Source organism: Oncorhynchus mykiss, chromosome 26 (genome assembly GCF_057628025.1).
Source record: "Oncorhynchus mykiss isolate SJ-2025 chromosome 26, ASM5762802v1, whole genome shotgun sequence".
Lineage (NCBI taxonomy): Eukaryota > Metazoa > Chordata > Actinopteri > Salmoniformes > Salmonidae > Oncorhynchus > Oncorhynchus mykiss.
This window is the reverse complement of record NC_143047.1, coordinates 33,040,156-33,058,193: the sequence shown is the minus strand read 5'-3', so window position 1 is coordinate 33,058,193 and position 18,038 is coordinate 33,040,156. Positions and strand designations below refer to the sequence as shown.

The 18,038-nt window shown below is 44.7% G+C and overlaps 1 protein-coding gene across 6 annotated transcripts in view; it reads right to left on the bottom strand.

Moving 5' to 3' along the window:
- LOC110513173 (inositol hexakisphosphate and diphosphoinositol-pentakisphosphate kinase 2) overlaps window positions 1-18,038 on the bottom strand; it is a 53,468-nt gene that overhangs the window by 9,639 nt on the left and 25,791 nt on the right. For 3 of the 6 annotated variants that reach the window (XM_090222759.1, XM_090222756.1, XM_090222758.1), the window contains 15 exons: window positions 16,846-16,921; window positions 15,775-15,887; window positions 15,143-15,228; window positions 14,364-14,489; window positions 14,160-14,281; window positions 13,897-14,079; window positions 13,060-13,201; window positions 12,338-12,561; window positions 11,089-11,216; window positions 10,723-10,837; window positions 10,508-10,615; window positions 10,311-10,427; window positions 9,661-9,801; window positions 9,220-9,313; window positions 5,262-5,387 (listed from right to left, as the gene is read on the bottom strand). In XM_090222759.1, coding sequence (XP_090078885.1) covers window positions 5,262-5,387; window positions 9,220-9,313; window positions 9,661-9,801; window positions 10,311-10,427; window positions 10,508-10,615; window positions 10,723-10,837; window positions 11,089-11,216; window positions 12,338-12,561; window positions 13,060-13,201; window positions 13,897-14,079; window positions 14,160-14,281; window positions 14,364-14,489; window positions 15,143-15,228; window positions 15,775-15,887; window positions 16,846-16,921 — 1,901 coding nt within the window. Of the gene's footprint in view, window positions 1-152; window positions 210-2,706; window positions 2,770-5,261; window positions 5,388-9,219; window positions 9,314-9,660; window positions 9,802-10,310; window positions 10,428-10,507; window positions 10,616-10,722; window positions 10,838-11,088; window positions 11,217-12,337; window positions 12,562-13,059; window positions 13,202-13,896; window positions 14,080-14,159; window positions 14,282-14,363; window positions 14,490-15,142; window positions 15,229-15,774; window positions 15,888-16,845; window positions 16,922-18,038 lie in introns of all 6 variants that reach the window. The other 3 variants (XM_090222760.1, XM_090222757.1, XM_090222755.1) reach the window with 3 other exon arrangements.

The window sequence follows — 18,038 nt, the reverse complement described above, 5'->3', positions numbered from 1 at the left end:
TCTGGTGTCCAATAAAAACACACTACACGAAAGCGGTCCAGCGTGCATAGCGTTTTCTGCCGTGTCACAATCATTTTGTACAATCAATCCTGTTTGACAGGTTGCATAAAGCTGCAGTTGGATGTAAACCTTAGCCTCATTCATTACTGTACCTGACACAGGCCACCACAGAGGGGGAACAGCCACAGCACACGTGTCATCCTGTGTCCCTATCAAAGTCAATATATACACACACAGTTGTGAATTGACATGCTTCAAGTTGCTTAAAATGAAATGACTGTCATTAAAAAAATCCCATAAAAGCAATTAGGTGCTGTGTTCATGTACTGGAATTACATTTTAGGGCCCTCATTTATAAACGTTTGGTATGCACAAAATATACCCCGAAATATGAGTGAGACAGTTTTCCTTACCTCCCCGCAAACTTTAGGCCATGCATACACACATTTTCTAGTGGTTGTATAGCAAGCAGACAAGTATTTTGTGCAAATACAGGATATGATGACGCTCTTATCCAAAAAACGACTAAAAAACTGGAAAATATAACAAGAGGCAGACATTTTCCATTAGTGAAAAGAGCAGAACATCTTTTTTTATTTTTGGAATCCAAAACATAAATGGGACATAGGAATGTATTTCTTTTTTTTATTTTTTATAACCATTACAGAATATATTCCTCACCTTTTCTGTCTGTGATGGGTTCCTATTCCCTAAGTAGCCATACAACAAAGGACCACGGCCATCTCTCATTGAACTGGACTGAATATCCTAGTAGTCCTAAACAGACAGACTATGTACAGTATTTCAACTTCTGCTTTGAGATCCCATAGGCAGCGCAGTATATAATACACAGTCCAAATGAACAGGTGGTCTTCTCCAGAACCTGCTACTCTCCAGAAGTGGCTCTGCTCTCCAGCAGCGTTGGCTCCAATGGTGGCAGTTACCCATGTACACCTGTCCCTAACCAACATCCCCTACAGTCAGAATACTGGACCCCACAGGCAGTTACCCATGTACACCTGTCCCTAACCAACATCCCCTACAGTCAGAATACTGGACCCCACAGGCAGTGGCAAAGTACACCTGTCCCTAACCAACATCCCTACAGTCAGAATACTGGACCCCACAGGCAGTTACCCAAGTACACCTGTCCCTAACCAACATCCCTACAGTCAGAATACTGGACCCCACAGGCAGTTAGTTACCCAAGTACACCTGTCCCTAACCAACATCCCTACAGTCAGAATACTGGACCCCACAGGCAGTGGCCAAGTACACCTGTCCCTAACCAACATCCCTACAGTCAGAATACTGGACCCCACAGGCAGTTACCCAAGTACAACATGTCCCTAACCAACATCCCTACAGTCAGAATACTGGACTCCACAGGCAGTGGCCATGTACACCTGTCCCTAACCAACATCCCTACAGTCAGAATACTGGACCCCAGAGTGTGAAGTGTGCTCAGAGCAGGTAATCTACGGTTTTCATGTGTCAATCTAATTATCATTTTTCACCATTGGACATGGAGTTCCTCCTGACTGCAACGAATGCAAGACTGTAAATAAAAGCCTTAATTCCAGGTGTGTTATATTAGGGTTGGAATGAAAACCTACATCAGGGTTGGAGAGCCCTGCAGTATACACTACATAGACCCTCTGAAATATACAGTTGATACACAGCGGTCTGTTTTGTGTTGTAGTTGCAGGTGTGGCTTATTTGGTAGAGCATGGTGCCTGGAGTGTGGGTTTGATTCTTCCTGGGGGCACTTGCACAAAAAATGATGCACACTTTGGATAAAGGAGCTTCCAAAATTTCTCTTGAAAACCAGTTCTTCCTTGACAGTGTTGCAAAGAAAATGTCTAAACCCCTCCAATATAATGATCATGTTTAAACGTTCACTACATAGCTTGTAGACCCAACCAGGAGGAACATATTTTCAGAAAACAGAAGAGTGATAAGAATTCTCATTTTCTGTTTAAAAACATTTGACTTCTGTGTGGTGCCCACTACCCAGTGAATATAACCGGTGTCTCAAGGAAAGTGTTCAAAAGCCCAAGGTACTGAAAAAGGTCCTGGAAAACAATGAGCTAGGTATTTCAAATCAAAACACATTGGTCATATGCAGATTCATCCATATCATGACAACCATACCTGGTACAAAACAAAAAACTAAAAAACCACATGAACCCTTTCCCCGTTTAGCAGTAACCGCCAATCGTTCTGTCCCAGTCAAGACAGTTTATTCAGTTATCCAGTCACCTATTCAAAAGTGTAGGGTATAAGTTGTAGCTTAGGTTGCCAATGCAGAATATTAAATGAGAATAGTGGGGACTGAAGTCACAAGAAACAGGGGAAGGGTTAGGAGTTGGTGAGGGTTTTTGGTTGGTGTTTTCAAGAGATGGTTTCAATACACATCGTCAACATAAATAATAGATGTGTGTGTGTATACACACACACACACTTCACTGACAAACTTTGAATCATTAGGTGAGGGTGACCATGTTGTAACAAAGAGAATGTGGGGTAGTGATAAAGTGAATGGGAAGGCAGCAGAAAAACTAAAAACCCCAGAGGGTTGGGAAACATGGTAGTAACGGCCACGTGAAGTAGAACCGAAATGTACAAATAAAGAGAGATTTCCAAAGACATGCAAGACAAACGGAGGTGGAGAAGTGGAAATATATCGGAAAGAAGCAGACGTACCATTAGTCGGATGCTTTGCAAACGACACAGAAAATCTCTTTACTGCCGGCATAGACAACAACTCTGAGGAAATAGAGAAAGGTCACTAGTGTTACCATCGGTCACAGAACACCTGCAAAGGGTTTGTGTGTGTACACTGGAGGTCTTGGTGGGAGGGGTGTTAACTATTTCAAGAAGAGTTTCTGGCGTTCGGTACAGTAGGAAGCATTTAGGGGCCATAGCAGAAAAGTCCACAAGTTACTCCATGTGAAGTGTTTGTGGTTCTAAGAGGAGTTAAGATTAAAAAGGGACATAAGAGGGACAGACAGGATCTTTTGTAGGAACATGCTAGATGGGCTATAATTGACATGTGTGTTTGAAGTGCGGACACTTTCAAGGTCAAATTACAGGCACATTGGATGAAAATCTCTCATGGTGACAGGACGAAATGAGACGGCTGGAAATGTAGGAGATGGAAGACAAAAAAGGAAGACAAAAACCCATTTCCCATCTTGACAACTTCTCAACAATTATGATGTAGGCCTATACACGCCCCCAACACCAACCACTCCCTTCAGATGTGTTGCATCCCAAATACAGGGAGGAGATATGGTGCATTTGATTTAGCTTGCCCATTCCATTGTGAATTAGGTTATCAGCCCTCCAGGTGTGCCACGGTGCTGGGCAAACTATATCAAAAGCTTGGAGTATTGTTCGAAGTAACAAAGCATCAAGACTGACAGCAGCAAAGTACTGCTCAACAACATCATGTTTCTGGAAGGCCAGCTTCACAAACACATGCACGCACACACAAGCACTAATCATGTCAATATAGGTTCTTCAAAAGGGACTATGTATGAGAACACCAAAGATCACAGTGATCTCCGATTCAGATGTTTTCATGATCAGTAACAAGAGTAAGGACGCAAATGATAGACTTAATGGAACAGCAGACATGATGAGTGTGACTCGACACTGAGTGAGACGCAACAAGACAACCGAGAAGATGGCAGCCCAATAGGAAAACAGCTATGACAACATCACAGTGACACCATGTGGACAGCCAACTACAGACAGCTTTGTCGTCCCATGTCTGCTGGTTTAGACAACACAAAAGACAATGAACAACTCAAAAGCTTGAGCGCTACGTAAAGTTGGTATGTACAGGTAAACACAAAATGGCATCTCTTGACCGTCAATGACAGCAATTAATGACGAGGGCGTCCTCTCCATAAAAAAATTTAAAAAAAACTGTCATTTAGGCTCAAACAGATCCAAATACAGAATGGCCTAATCACTCATATGTGTGCGTCGTGATATCAGTGCAAATATGTGCATATATGCAAATATGTGCGTATTGTAAGAGCAAACATGGCCAAGTAAGAGTATGGACAATGGCATACTGTGCTCATCATTGAATGGGACTTCTGCTAAATCAACTACTGGGACTTTCTACTAGAGCTCCAGAGCCATCTGCTGACCGAGTCTCATAAATACATTCAACTCTGATCAGGAAACCATGGGAACGTTCGAGAAATAATTTGAAAACATACATATTTATATAAATAAATCTTACAAGTCCATTTAGAATGTCTTACAAGTCAACATTATAAATAGGCCTACAGATTATTTTTTTCTCCATTCAACTGAAGATAATTTATACAGCTTTGACATTTAGCCTAGTTTCTACTGGACACTTGATATGGAAGCACTACAGATATTTCACATGAAGTCTATACAGATATTTCTTAATTATACTGCAGCACTATGTGCCAGCAGGTTGATATTGAAGGAGGCAGGATACCTACAGTAGTGAGTTAGATAAGTGTTCCGTTAGCCTTATTGCGTGTAAATAGTTGTAAGACCATGTGAAACATATATGAACCAGGCAACAAATATGAGATCACACCAGTGGTATAACATGTGGTTTAGGTCAGGGTTTCTAAGGGAATATGTTCAGCTGTGGCTACTACCTTGTGGGCACAATTGATATTTTCAGGCTTTGTGCTTTGCTAGTCTTTAAGGAAGAAATGCCATCGTCATCTGACAAACTTATGTTCCATATTCCAAAAATGTCAAAGCTCCTTAACCTGGGTGCCACACTGTTTCTACGTGTATCAATGCAGGCTGCATCGTGGTCTTGGCAAGACAACAACAACTTGGCTACTGGCTAGAAATGACCATTTTCACACTATCGTGCCGACCCGAACTGTGCTGGCTTGGATCATTTATTTTCATATTTCTCCTTTACAGCATGGTTCCAGCAACTACGGTGGATGTGACCAGGCCAGCTCAGCTTAGTTTGGCTCAGTACGGTTCAGCTCAGTAGTGTGAAAAGCACCAAGGTGCATTACAAGCATGAAGGGAAACCTGCCCTGCTTGGTGTGCGACTATGCAATGTGAGGGATGGTATGGAGGTCTGGTGGCTAGCAGTCTAATGCAGGGTTAGACAACCATGGTCTTAGATAGCCACAGGGTAGGCAGGACCAGGGTTGCCCACCCCAGGTCTAACAATACCCATCCACTGTGTCGCTCTCTAGGCTAGAGGAATTAGAAACAGGATCTTGGCCACATACCGTCTTTATACGACAGGTTGCCTGAGGAGAACTTTTTCCGGTGTGTGCGTGCGTAGTCCTGCAGGTTGGGGGCGCTAGAGGAGCCTCCCAGGACAGTGGTGCTGAAGAGTCCCGCACACTGAGATCCTGTGGGAGGGGTGGGGGATTTAGTCACCACAACACAACATGCAGTTATTCAAACAATGCTCTGACTCAGTTAGCATGAGGGGAGAGAGGTACTTAGCAGAGCTGGGTTGAAATCCTATCAAATACGGTATCTGGGCTTGTTGAGCTTGTCTGGCGCAAAGGAACCAACAGAACCATTTTAAAGTGGAAACCGTGGGCGGCAGGTAGCCTAGTGGTTAGAGCATTGGGCCAGTAACCAAAGGTTGATAGATTGAATCTCAGAGCTAACAAGGTAAAGATCTGTCGTTCTACCCCCAAACAAGGCACAAGGCACTGTTCCTAGGCCGTCATTGTAAATAAGAATTTGTTCTTAACTGACTTGCCTAGTTAAATAAAGATTAAATTAAAAAAATGTATAAATACAACCGCGTACATCTGGCACTCACTCTAGGCAGACTAGAGCTAACACCACAAGTATTTGCAAGATTTCAAATAGTGTTTGAACCCAGGTGTAGTAGTCACATGACTCCCCATACCAAGGTCATTCAACATCCTGACTCCTAACCTATGCAAGGCCAAGGGAACTACTGTAAATAGACTTATTATGAGCCACTAGGCTTATTTAATACCCTTTTCACAATAGCACTCCGACCAGACCTTACTGGCTCTGATAATATATGGTTCAGCTGGTAAGGGAGTGACGCTAGCAATGTCAAGGTCGTAGGATCAATTCCTAAAGGTATCACACACACGCATAAGAAATGGACTCACTGTACTGTAAGTCACCTTGGATAAAATAATCTGCTAAATGGAATATTATCATTATATTTAGATTGTGATGTTCTTTTCCAGCACAGTTCCAGCAACTATGGTGGGTGCGTAAACCAGGCCAGCATGGCTCAGCTTGGCTCAGATGAGTGGTGTGAAATGGGTTTAAGTTGGTACATGTCACTTCCTAGTTACACAGATGCGGTCAAATATATTGGCAGCTTTGCACGCTTCACTATTTCTTCTAAAATAAGTTGACATTTTTTGTGCACACGTGTTTTTGTTTGGTTTACAACTGCACATAATTTTACTTTGAAGTGAAAAATCTAATTGTCTTCTTTTGTAAAATAAATAAATAATTATGGCCTGGACTAAATTACACAATTCTAATTAAATTGGTTGGAGGCAAGTGATTCTTGGTTATGTGTCATTTATTTACTTAAGTTGCTGGTGCCTACCTGGTAAAAATAGCCATTCAATCAGTTTTAAAAATCTTTCTCCATTGACCTCCATTTAAAAAGCAGGAAAACACCATTGAGCATTGCAAATGGAACCCTATTCCTTCCTAATATGGTGTTCATGACCGTGGCCCAGCTGATTCAATGTTATGAAGCTAATATTAGCATTCAAACCAGTAAGTTCAAAGTAAGTTTCTCAATTGTTAGAAAATCTTAAATTTGAGTAGATGCACTTGGAAACTCAAAAGAATTGTCATTAGGATGGTTAATCATAAAAACATACATTTTTACCAAAACTCTGATAAAAAAAGAAAAGAAAATCAGTGACAAGATAACTACACATCCCTACAATCTTAAAACCAAAAACCTGGCTACCACTTGAATAGGCCTCGAGCATGGTCCGTATGTACCTACAGTAGCTAGGCCTCTAGCATGGTCCGTATGTGCCTAGCTAGGCCTCTAGCATGGTCCGTATGTACCTACAGTAGCTAGGCCTCTAGCATGGTCCGTATGTACCTACAGTAGCTAGGCCTCTAGCATGGTCCGTATGTGCCTAGCTAGGCCTCTAGCATGGTCCGTATGTACCTACAGTAGCTAGGCCTCTAGCATGGTCCGTATGTACCTACAGTAGCTAGGCCTCGAGCATGGTCCGTATGTATCTACAGTAGCTAGGCCTCTAGCATGGTCCGTATGTACCTACAGTAGCTAGGCCTCTAGCATGGTCTGTATGTACCTACAGTAGCTAGGCCTCTAGCATGGTCCGCATGTACCTACAGTAGCTAGGCCTCTAGCATGGTCCGTATGTACCTACAGTAGCTAGGCCTCTAGCATGGTCCGTATGTACCTACAGTAGCTAGGCCTCTAGCATGGTCCGTATGTACCTACAGTAGCTAGGCCTCTAGCATGGTCCGTATGTGCCTAGCTAGGCCTCTAGCATGGTCCGTATGTACCTACAGTAGCTAGGCCTCTAGCATGGTCCGTATGTACCTACAGTAGCTAGGCCTCTAGCATGGTCCGTATGTACCTACAGTAGCTAGGCCTCGAGCATGGTCCGTATGTACCTACAGTAGCTAGGCCTCTAGCATGGTCCGTATGTACCTACAGTAGCTAGGCCTCGAGCATGGTCCGTATGTACCTACAGTAGCTAGGCCTCTAGCATGGTCCGTATGTACCTACAGTAGCTACGCCTCTTGCATGGTCCGTATGTACCTACAGTAGCTAGGCCTCTAGCATGGTCCGTATGTACCTACAGTAGCTAGGCCTCTAGCATGGTCCGTATGTACCTAGCTAGGCCTCGAGCATGGTCCGTATGTACCTACAGTAGCTAGGCCTCTAGCATGGTCCGTATGTACCTACAGTAGCTAGGCCTCTAGCATGGTCCGTATGTACCTACAGTAGCTAGGCCTCGAGCATGGTCCGTATGTACCTACAGTAGCTAGGCCTCGAGCATGGTCCGTATGTACCTACAGTAGCTAGGCCTCTAGCATGGTCCGTATGTACCTACAGTAGCTAGGCCTCGAGCATGGTCCGTATGTACCTACAGTAGCTAGGCCTCGAGCATGGTCCGTATGTACCTACAGTAGCTAGGCCTCGAGCATGGTCCGTATGTACCTACAGTAGCTAGGCCTCTAGCATGGTCCGTATGTACCTACAGTAGCTAGGCCTCTAGCATGGTCCGTATGTACCTACAGTAGCTAGGCCTCGAGCATGGTCCGTATGTACCTACAGTAGCTAGGCCTCTAGCATGGTCCGTATGTACCTACAGTAGCTAGGCCTCTAGCATGGTCCGTATGTGCCTAGCTAGGCCTCTAGCATGGTCCGTATGTACCTACAGTAGCTAGGCCTCGAGCATGGTCCGTATGTGCCTACAGTAGCTAGGCCTCTAGCATGGTCCGTATGTACCTACAGTAGCTAGGCCTCTAGCATGGTCCGCATGTACCTACAGTAGCTAGGCCTCTAGCATGGTCTGTATGTACCTACAGTAGCTAGGCCTCGAGCATGGTCCGTATGTACCTACAGTAGCTAGGCCTCTAGCATGGTCCGTATGTACCTACAGTAGCTAGGCCTCTAGCATGGTCCGTATGTACCTAGCTAGGCCTCTAGCATGGTCCGTATGTACCTACAGTAGCTAGGCCTCTAGCATGGTCCGTATGTGCCTAGCTAGGCCTGTACTATTGTCCATAGTACATTTGACATTTTAGTAATTTAGCAGACGCTCTTATCCAGAGCAGTAGTGAGTGCATACATTTTCATACCGGTCCCCCGTGGGAATCAAACCCACAACACAAGCGCCATGCTCTACCAACTGAGATACACGGGACTAGTACCTACCTAGGCCTCTAGCACAGTATCTAACTCCAGGTTGATTTCTATCAGAAATAGACAGTGAGAGCACCAATGCCACCCCTCTCTCTACCACCATAGGTTTTAATGACAGTTGGGGTGATATAGGTAAACACAGTTGCCATAGCTACAGTGTAAGGGAAGGATTGGGTAAAGTTGCCCTTAGACGCTGCTCTTAGGTTCATTTTGCATTCCCCCCACTAACGGTTAAGGCTAGGATTGGGGAGGGGAAACTAATCCTAGATCTGAGCGTGTTAGGGAGCAGGGAGGAAGGAGACACCCACCTAGACCACTCTGCTTCATCTCAGGGGACTGGCGAGAGCAGGAGGGGAAGAGACGGTAGCTGCCTGCTTTGGATGAAGATGTCTCCGACAGGACCTGGGGTGACACACACATTATATGGTAAGGAGCAAATTCAGAGCATTTGACACCATACACAGATGTCCATCACTGGCTGCCAGACTGAAGGACCACATGTGACCTCTGCCAGACAGAGAGGTAACTCAGAGCAACAACACAGCAGGAAAGCCCTGGCTTATGGCTGCATCCTAACTAACGGAACACAAAAGTCTTATAGTATATCTCTATAGTCAAAAGATGCTTGCAATCCTTGTCTCATCTTTCACTGCTGCTGCCACTACTATCACTACAACTACTCCTACATCTGGCTTTATTGACAATAGAAGGTTGTGTGTGTGTGTGTGTGTGTGAGAGAGAGATTTTACCTCCATAGACCCAGTCTTGCGGTTGCGAATCAGAGGGGATCTCCGGTGGATGCCCATTGGCTCAGAGAGTGGTAGGGCCCGGTCGGGCTCGTCACGTGATAGATCCTCCAAGCTGCCAGGGTCTGTCTGTTTCTGATCATTCTGAACCAGGAAGAAGGGTGCCACAGACATGGGGCGCGTGCACACAACACATTTAAAAAACACAATATACCATACCCACACACTTCACAGGGCATTGATGTACCACTATGGGCACTTTCACATTTCCCTGTATGATCCGGAAGCTAGGTTGGTTGGTACCCTGATCCGCGCTATAAAGCATGTGTGAAACTCAAACAAACCTTGGTTGAATGAATCCTAGACCTGCCAGAGTGGTGGGTTCAAGATCCAGGACCAGAGTACCAGGCTTTGTGCCACGGCAGCCCGAGTAGGGTTAAACTTCTGCCCGTTGTAAACAAGCTAGCTTGCTAAGTCATGTAGAATGTACATCTTGCAAATTGCACCGTGAAACGGTTATTTTCAGTTCTTGTTAAACCATAACATATTTTGTAGAATTCTCAGAAATTCCTCAAAACCAAACCAGGGTAGTGACTTTCATATGTGAAAACATCCTATTAGATTAACATTAGGACCAGACATTAAACACTTACCTCTGCGGAAGCGGGGCGGAAGCCGAAGCCCATTGGTGCTTTCTCCTCCTCCTCGCAACCTTTGACCCCAGGGCTGAAGTGAAGCTCCACATGGAAACGCTCCTCTGACGAGGGGTCCTGAGGGACAGCACAGAGAGGGCTTAGTGAAAGAAAGGGAAACAGACACACACCTACTACAGAAACACACACACCACTACCTTGTTGTTGTCCTCATACAGCATGATAACTATCTGGGTCATGTAGTTGAGTTCAGAAACGGCACCAAGGTAGTCCATCGCCCGCTTCCACTGCTGATCCTTCTCCTCCTGTCACACACACACCAATTATTGGATCAAATGTAGTTCTGTTGCTGTTGTTCAGGGAAATGTAGTTCTAGGTAACCGTAGTTCCTCTGTGGTAGTTGTGTGCTTACGTCGAGCAGGCCTCCGTAGCGGAAGGTGCTGAGTAGAGAATGGACGTGACTCTCGCTGGTGAAGTACAGACGTGTCCGCACGTGGCGACCTGGTGACATCACTCCTCGAGAGTACCTGAGTCGCCAGAGAAACAGAACATCAATGTTTTATTTAAGTTGCCGTCAAACATGGGCCGTGTGAACAAAGACATATGTGGGACATAATTGACTGAGCTACAACTTCATGTTGCAGTTGCCTTTAGATGCAGATCTAGGATCAGCTCACCCTTTCCAAATCTTAACCATTCAGAGAGAGGAAACGCAACTGACCTTAAATCAGCGTCTAGGTGCAACTTGACTATTGCTGCCCTGCGAGTCAAGACTCACAGTGGATGGAGTTTGTTGACTGACTCATCCTCGTGGGTCCTCTGGAGGTCCAGCTGGATCTTCTTGACCAGAGGTAGGCAGTAGGCGTACGCTATGTCCAGCTTCTCCACTTTGTTAATGCCGTATTCCTGAGGAGAATACACAAGTCGTGAGAATTACTCCCTGCCTAAGACACACAGTGGTCAGAGCGTTGCTATATACAAAGTCTGGGAGCATATAAACAGTGACTGGTATCCATCAACAGTAGGTATGAGGATGTCAGCCAGAGCCTCTGACAGCCTGTGGAGTTCCAGAGTATCCATCTACCGCTTACAACTGACCCACCCAACTCTCCCTCTCTCATCTGTGGTATGATAATATCAGCGAGGGCATGTGCCAATCTGAACAGCTCCAGAGTATCCACCTACCGCTTACAACTGACCCACCCAACTCTCCCTCTCTCATCTGTGGTATGATAATATCAGCGAGGGCGTGTGACAATCTGAACAGCTGCAGAGTATCCATCTACCGTTTACAACTGACCCACCCAACTCTCCCTCTCTCATCTGTGGTATGATAATATCAGCGAGGGCGTGTGACAATCTGAACAGCTCCAGAGTATCCATCTACCGCTTACAACTGACCCACCCAACTCTCCCTCTCTCATCTGTGGTATGATAATATCAGTGAGGGCGTGTGACAATCTGAACAGCTCCAGAGTATCCACCTACCGCTTACAACTGACCCACCCAACTCTCCCTCTCTCATCTGTGGTATGATAATATCAGTGAGGGCGTGTGACAATCTGAACAGCTCCAGAGTATCCATCTACCGCTTAGAACTGACCCACCCAACTCTCCCTCTCTCATCTGTGGTATGATAATATCAGTGAGGGCGTGTGACAATCTGAACAGCTGCAGAGTATCCACCTACCGCTTAGAACTGACCCACCCAACTCTCCCTCTCTCATTTGTGGTATGATAATATCAGTGAGGGCGTGTGCCAATCTGAACAGCTGCAGAGTATCCATCTACCGCTTAGAACTGACCCACCCAACTCTCCCTCTCTCATTTGTGGTATGATAATATCAGTGAGGGGGTGTGACAATCTGAACAGCTGCAGAGTATCCATCCATCCATCCATCTTTCCAAACATCCATGCACGCACCCTCCCACCCACCTCTCTCCACTCCATCTATCCACCCACCCCTCTCTCCACTCACCATTCCATCCATCCATCCACTCCACCCCTCCTTTCCTCCCTCCCTCACCTGTGGTATGATGATGTCGGCGAGGGCTCGGGACAGCCTGAACAGCTCCAGTGTGTCCTCCAGGCCCAGCGTGGCGTTGTGCTGCACGTCGTACTTCACGCAGTCATAGATATCCGGGATCTTGCTGATGTCGTAGCGGCCGCTCTTCATCCGGAAGTCCCGCTCCAGCTTGGACCAGCGTTGGAGCATCAGCTCCAGAGTCTCACTGTGGTACAGCTGCAGGTCTGACGGTCAGGAGGAGAGGAAGAAAAGGAGATGGAGGAGAAGAGGAAGTAGAGGGCAGGTAGGAGAAACACAGTAGTCTGGGATTGGTACAGATCAAATCAAATTGTATTAGTCACATGCATTGAATACAACAGGTGTAGGTAGACCTTACAGTGAAATGCTTACTTACAAGACCCAAACCAACAACGCGGTTAAAAAATAAAAAAAACGAATAAGAAATAAAAGTAATTAAAGAGCAGCAGTAAAATAACAATAGTGAAACTATATACAGGGGGTACTGGTAAAGAGTCAAGGTGCGGGGGCACCGGTTACTCGAGGAAATATGTACATGTAGGTAGAGTTATTAAAGTGACTATGCATAGATGATAACAGAGAGTAGCAGCAGATCCACCTCGCCTTGTGCTGTATTGATTGCCAATGTATGGTTAGCGTTCAACATTGTACCGAGCTGAAATAACACCATCACAGTGCTATACTATGTTAACATAAGGGTGTACCTGCAGATTTGGGGTCCTCTAGTCTCTTGCGTATCTGGGAGGTGAGACTCTGGATGAGTGTGTAGACCTGGTCACATGTCATCACAGGGTTCTCCACAATTCTCATAGAGTTAACCACAGAGGATGCACCTGTAGGGGCCAGCTGGATGGATGGACACACACACACACAACTCGCTAAAGAACATTATGCAATAATGAACAGCTTAAAACATCTAAATCTGCTTTGCTTTCATTACAACCAATTACAAAGCCCAGAATGACCAAAGAGCAGAGCAATAACATTGTAGAACAATTTCCACCCTCCTGTAGCAATTACTAGTTTCTATACATCATCTCACTCATGTATGATTTAGCCTAGCTCCAGCTTGATTTTGCCTAGCTCCAGCTTGATTTAGCCTAGCTCTAGCTTGATTTAGCCTAGCTTCTGTCCCTTCCCATTCAGTAAGACGCATTAAAAAGCTTCAGAAAGGATTTGTGGAAAAGGGAGTTTGTTCCGTTTCCAAACCTCATTAGGAATAAGCCCTTCCGGAGGCTAGATTTACTTTAGACTTTGTAACAATGCCTTTTTCTTTTTCACAGCTTGTGTCTGTAATGGAGGTAAGTATGGTGATCTACCCATGCTTTCCTGATAAGACTCATGTCAGCACCCCAAGTTAATGCCTAGGCCTGATAACACTCATGTTAGCTCCCCAAGCTAATGCCTAGGCTAGGGCACACAGACGACCTGAGTTTGATACCTGAGGCACAAAAGCAGTTTTGCTACGGTGTGCCATGAACACTACCCAGGTCAGTTCCACTTGGTGATTGGCTGAGCAGGAATTCAATAAAATCAATTACCCTATCGTAGTCCTCCTCTGTGAACTCCTGGTCTTTCTGCATGATCTCGTGGAGACGGGCCTTGACGCGGTGCTGGCAGCCGCTAAGCGAGTCACTGTCGTTGTCCAGCAGGCCGTTCATGTTGGCACTCTTCACCATCTGCACAAGGATGGGCGTCAACTCTCCCTCTAACGCCAGCAGACCCTGCCAGGCAAACACTCAGGTAAACACATTTACACACAAAGAGCTTTGACCTCTAACCTCTGTGACGCTTAAGTGGTTACCTTGGCGAAAGCTGCGGCAGTCATCTGCACTCGGCCCTCGTCAGACGCATAGATCTTGAGGTCGTGTCGGTACGTGCTGTGTAACCGTAGCAACCCGCAGCCAGGGAACCCAGCATAGTCTCCTAGAACGACAGACAATGATCAAATGTTTTTTTTCAGAGAACATAGTTGGCAACAGTGTTTTGGTGTGTGTGTGTCTCTCACCTTGTCCTCCGGGGTACATGCAGCGGAAGGCCCTGCCCAGCTCTTCAGCCTGTACCCTGCCTGCTGGGGTCAGCTCCCCTCCCCACTTCAACACCAGCAGCAGAGAAGGGCACTCCTTACGTGTGTCTGTGGAACAACACATCAGCTTAACTAGCAATCAATTCAATCCTACGTATCGTAAAACCTCAATTGAATGCCCAGGCTGGCTTTAACTGTGTGTGAAGTTGAGTTTGGTTGGAGACCAGTACGTATTGTACTCAGGCATTTAATACAGTTCCTATCACTGATAGCACAGTTTAAAATTGACAACACTTTTGTTACAATTAGCACACAAAGCATTTGTTACAAAATGAAAAAAATGAAGATTACGCAAAAGTAACTACAGATAACCTACCTACCACTCTGTGATAAAACTCACTAATTGGCAATACCGACAGTGTTTTTGTCATGCAGGGCTCAAACGTCTAGCGCTAGATAGAGAAACAATGACTATGAACTGGAGCAGAGTCGCAATTTGATGTGTTCATGTGAGGAGAAACTGATACCCAGCTCTTACTAGAGACCAGTGTTTATGCTGGAATGTCAAGTGATATCTGGCTACCATAAGACACTGATGCTTGCTGGAGGCTTGGCGCGTAAGGGACGTTTTACGATGGAACACTTTTTCCACAAATGCAACTCAGACATATAGTACATGGTGCTGGGGGAAAGCTGCCCCCTTATGATCTAAGCAGTAGAGGTGTAATGCTTCCTCCGTTTCCCCGTTTTCTGCTTCCTACCTTCCTCCTCGCTGGATGTTTTGGGCTGCCCGTGGGGCAGGTAGGTGATCTGCACTTTTCTGTTGATCCCAGAAAAGTGGCCATACCTGGAAAAGACAGGAATAGAAAAAAAGGGAGAACCATGTGTTATGACTGTCATCCATGTTCAGTCAATCATGCATTGAATAGCCTGGGTGTCAGTCTGTCTGCTTCAGCCAACTTGCCATTGTCTAGCTAGCCAAAACATGCCTGGAAATCAGGGACTACGCAATGATAGTGTTGTTGAATGCAGAACCAGTTAGTCACTGACATTTTTTTTTAACAGCCTCAACTTTGTTCTGGCTGCTTGTAGATCATTTGTCATCATCATAAACTAGTTACCAGTTCAAAGAGAACTGATTCACTCTTCCTCAATCTTTCAAATGTCTAAGAATTACATCTGATTGGACTAACCTACAGGTTCCATACACTACGTTACAGCTTTGTGATTGCACAGACAAAACTGGACATTATGTGCGTTGTCCAGTTCATATTTTTCCGCAATCTAGTTTTGATGACATTTCGATAGAACTACGATGGCCCAGAAAGTCAAGAAGCCCCAGGTGAGATTGTGTGCCTAATAACACGTTGGCCTAGTTAGACATGTCACTCACATCTCCAGAACGGTCTTCAGCTGCTCCAGCTTGGATTTCTTCTCTTCGATCTCGCAGTCTTCTCTTCCATCACCCAGTTCTAGCAACAGTTGCCGAGCTATGTCCAGTACCTCCTAACCACACAAAGGAAATGGACAAAATGACAAAGCCATCAGAGAGATGGAATAGAATGTATTACTTTGAGGAAATTATTTGAACAGTCTTGTGGTTTACACAAACAAAATGGGATTCCTACATACAGCTTCGACCATCTAAACACAGGAATTGATACATTTGCGATCAAAGAGCGGTGCGATGGCTAACTAAGTGAGTGAATTCTTTCAACCCACATTTAGCCAAGTTAGTTATATCTTACTAAGTACAGATGTAGTCAAATGAAGACAAAAATCGCAATTTACAATTGTTTTCTTCTTCTTGATCCTATGCAGTTGTTAATCAAACACACACATGTAAACAAAACAACAATTAACAGATTTTAGAAGAAAGTGAATCATGCAAGAGTGCCAATATATTTGACCGCATCTGTAAGTAAGCTAGCCAGATGTATTATTTACAGTTAGTTAACAATCCCTCCTACACTCATGCGCTAGCTACCGTAACACGTTACACTCATGCGCTAGCTACCGTAACACGTTTCCAAAAATGACGAAGTGGCCACAGTTGTGTTTACATTTGACCAAAATGTGACGTACACTAATCCACTTTCCATGCGTATTGTCCTCCTCCAAGGAGGAAATTATTTCCACAGTCTCGTGGTTAACACAAACACATGGACAAGTACAGTTAAAAAGTTACGTAAAGTCAGCCATGTAAAATGAGATTCACACAAACATGTGACAGGAATTGATTTATTACTTGGCTAAAGTGAGTAAAATAAAGATAAACAGTGAAGTATATCCCCTAAAGGGCTACATACAATAGAAGAAACAAGGAAAGAGGATATAGTTTGTATAATATCAACCTTCCAGTACAAAAGCCTCTCAAGACCAGAAAGGCCTTTGTACTGAAACGTTGAAACTATAATGCCCTCTTCTCGTGTGGCTTTGTTGGTCGCTCATTCTATTTAGTTACCTGCAGTTGTTTTGGCTTCTTCAGCTTCAATTTCCCTGTCTTGTAACCCCCGTATTTGTCAAACAATTCAAAAAACCTATTGAAGAGAGAAAGACATTGTATTTTATACCAATATATATATATATAGTGCCTTGCGAAAGTATTCGGCCCCCTTGAACTTTGCGACCTTTTGCCACATTTCAGGCTTCAAACATAAAGATATGAAACTATTTTTTTTTAGAAGAATCAACAACAAGTGGGACACAATCATGAAGTGGAACGACATTTATTGGATATTTCAAACTTTTTTAACAAATCAAAAACTGAAAAATTGGGCGTGCAAAATTATTCAGCCCCTTTACTTTCAGTGCAGCAAACTCTCTCCAGAAGCTCAGTGAGGATCTCTGAATGATCCAATGTTGACTTAAATGACTAATGATGATAAATACAATCCACCTGTGTGTAATCAAGTCTCCGTATAAATGCACCTGCACTGTGATAGTCTCAGAGGTCCGTTAAAAGCGCAGAGAGCATCATGAAGAACAAGGAACACACCAGGCAGGTCCGAGATACTGTTGTGAAGAAGTTTAAAGCCGGATTTGGATACAAAAAGATATCCCAAGCTTTAAACATCCCAAGGAGCACTGTGCAAGCGATAATATTGAAATGGAAGGAGTACCAGACCACTGCAAATCTACCAAGACCTGGCCGTCCCTCTAAACTTTCAGCTCATACAAGGAGAAGACTGATCAGAGATGCAGCCAAGAGGCCCATGTTCACTCTGGCTGAACTGCAGAGATCTACAGCTGAGGTGGGAGACTCTGTCCATAGGACAACAATCAGTCGTATATTGCACAAATCTGGCCTTTATGGAAGAGTGGCAAGAAGAAAGCCATTTCTTAAAGATATCCATAAAAAGTGTCGTTTAAAGTTTGCCACAAGCCACCTGGGAGACACACCAAACATATGGAAGAAGGTGCTCTGGTCAGATGAAACCAAAATTGAACTTTTTGGCAACAATGCAAAACGTTATGTTTGGCATAAAAGCAACACAGCTCATCACACCATCCCCACTGTCAAACATGGTGGTGGCAGCATCATGGTTTGGGCCTGCTTTTCTTCTGCAGGGACAGGGAAGATGGTTAAAATTGATGGGAAGATGGATGGAGCCAAATACAGGACCATTCTGGAAGAAAACCTGATGGAGTCTGCAA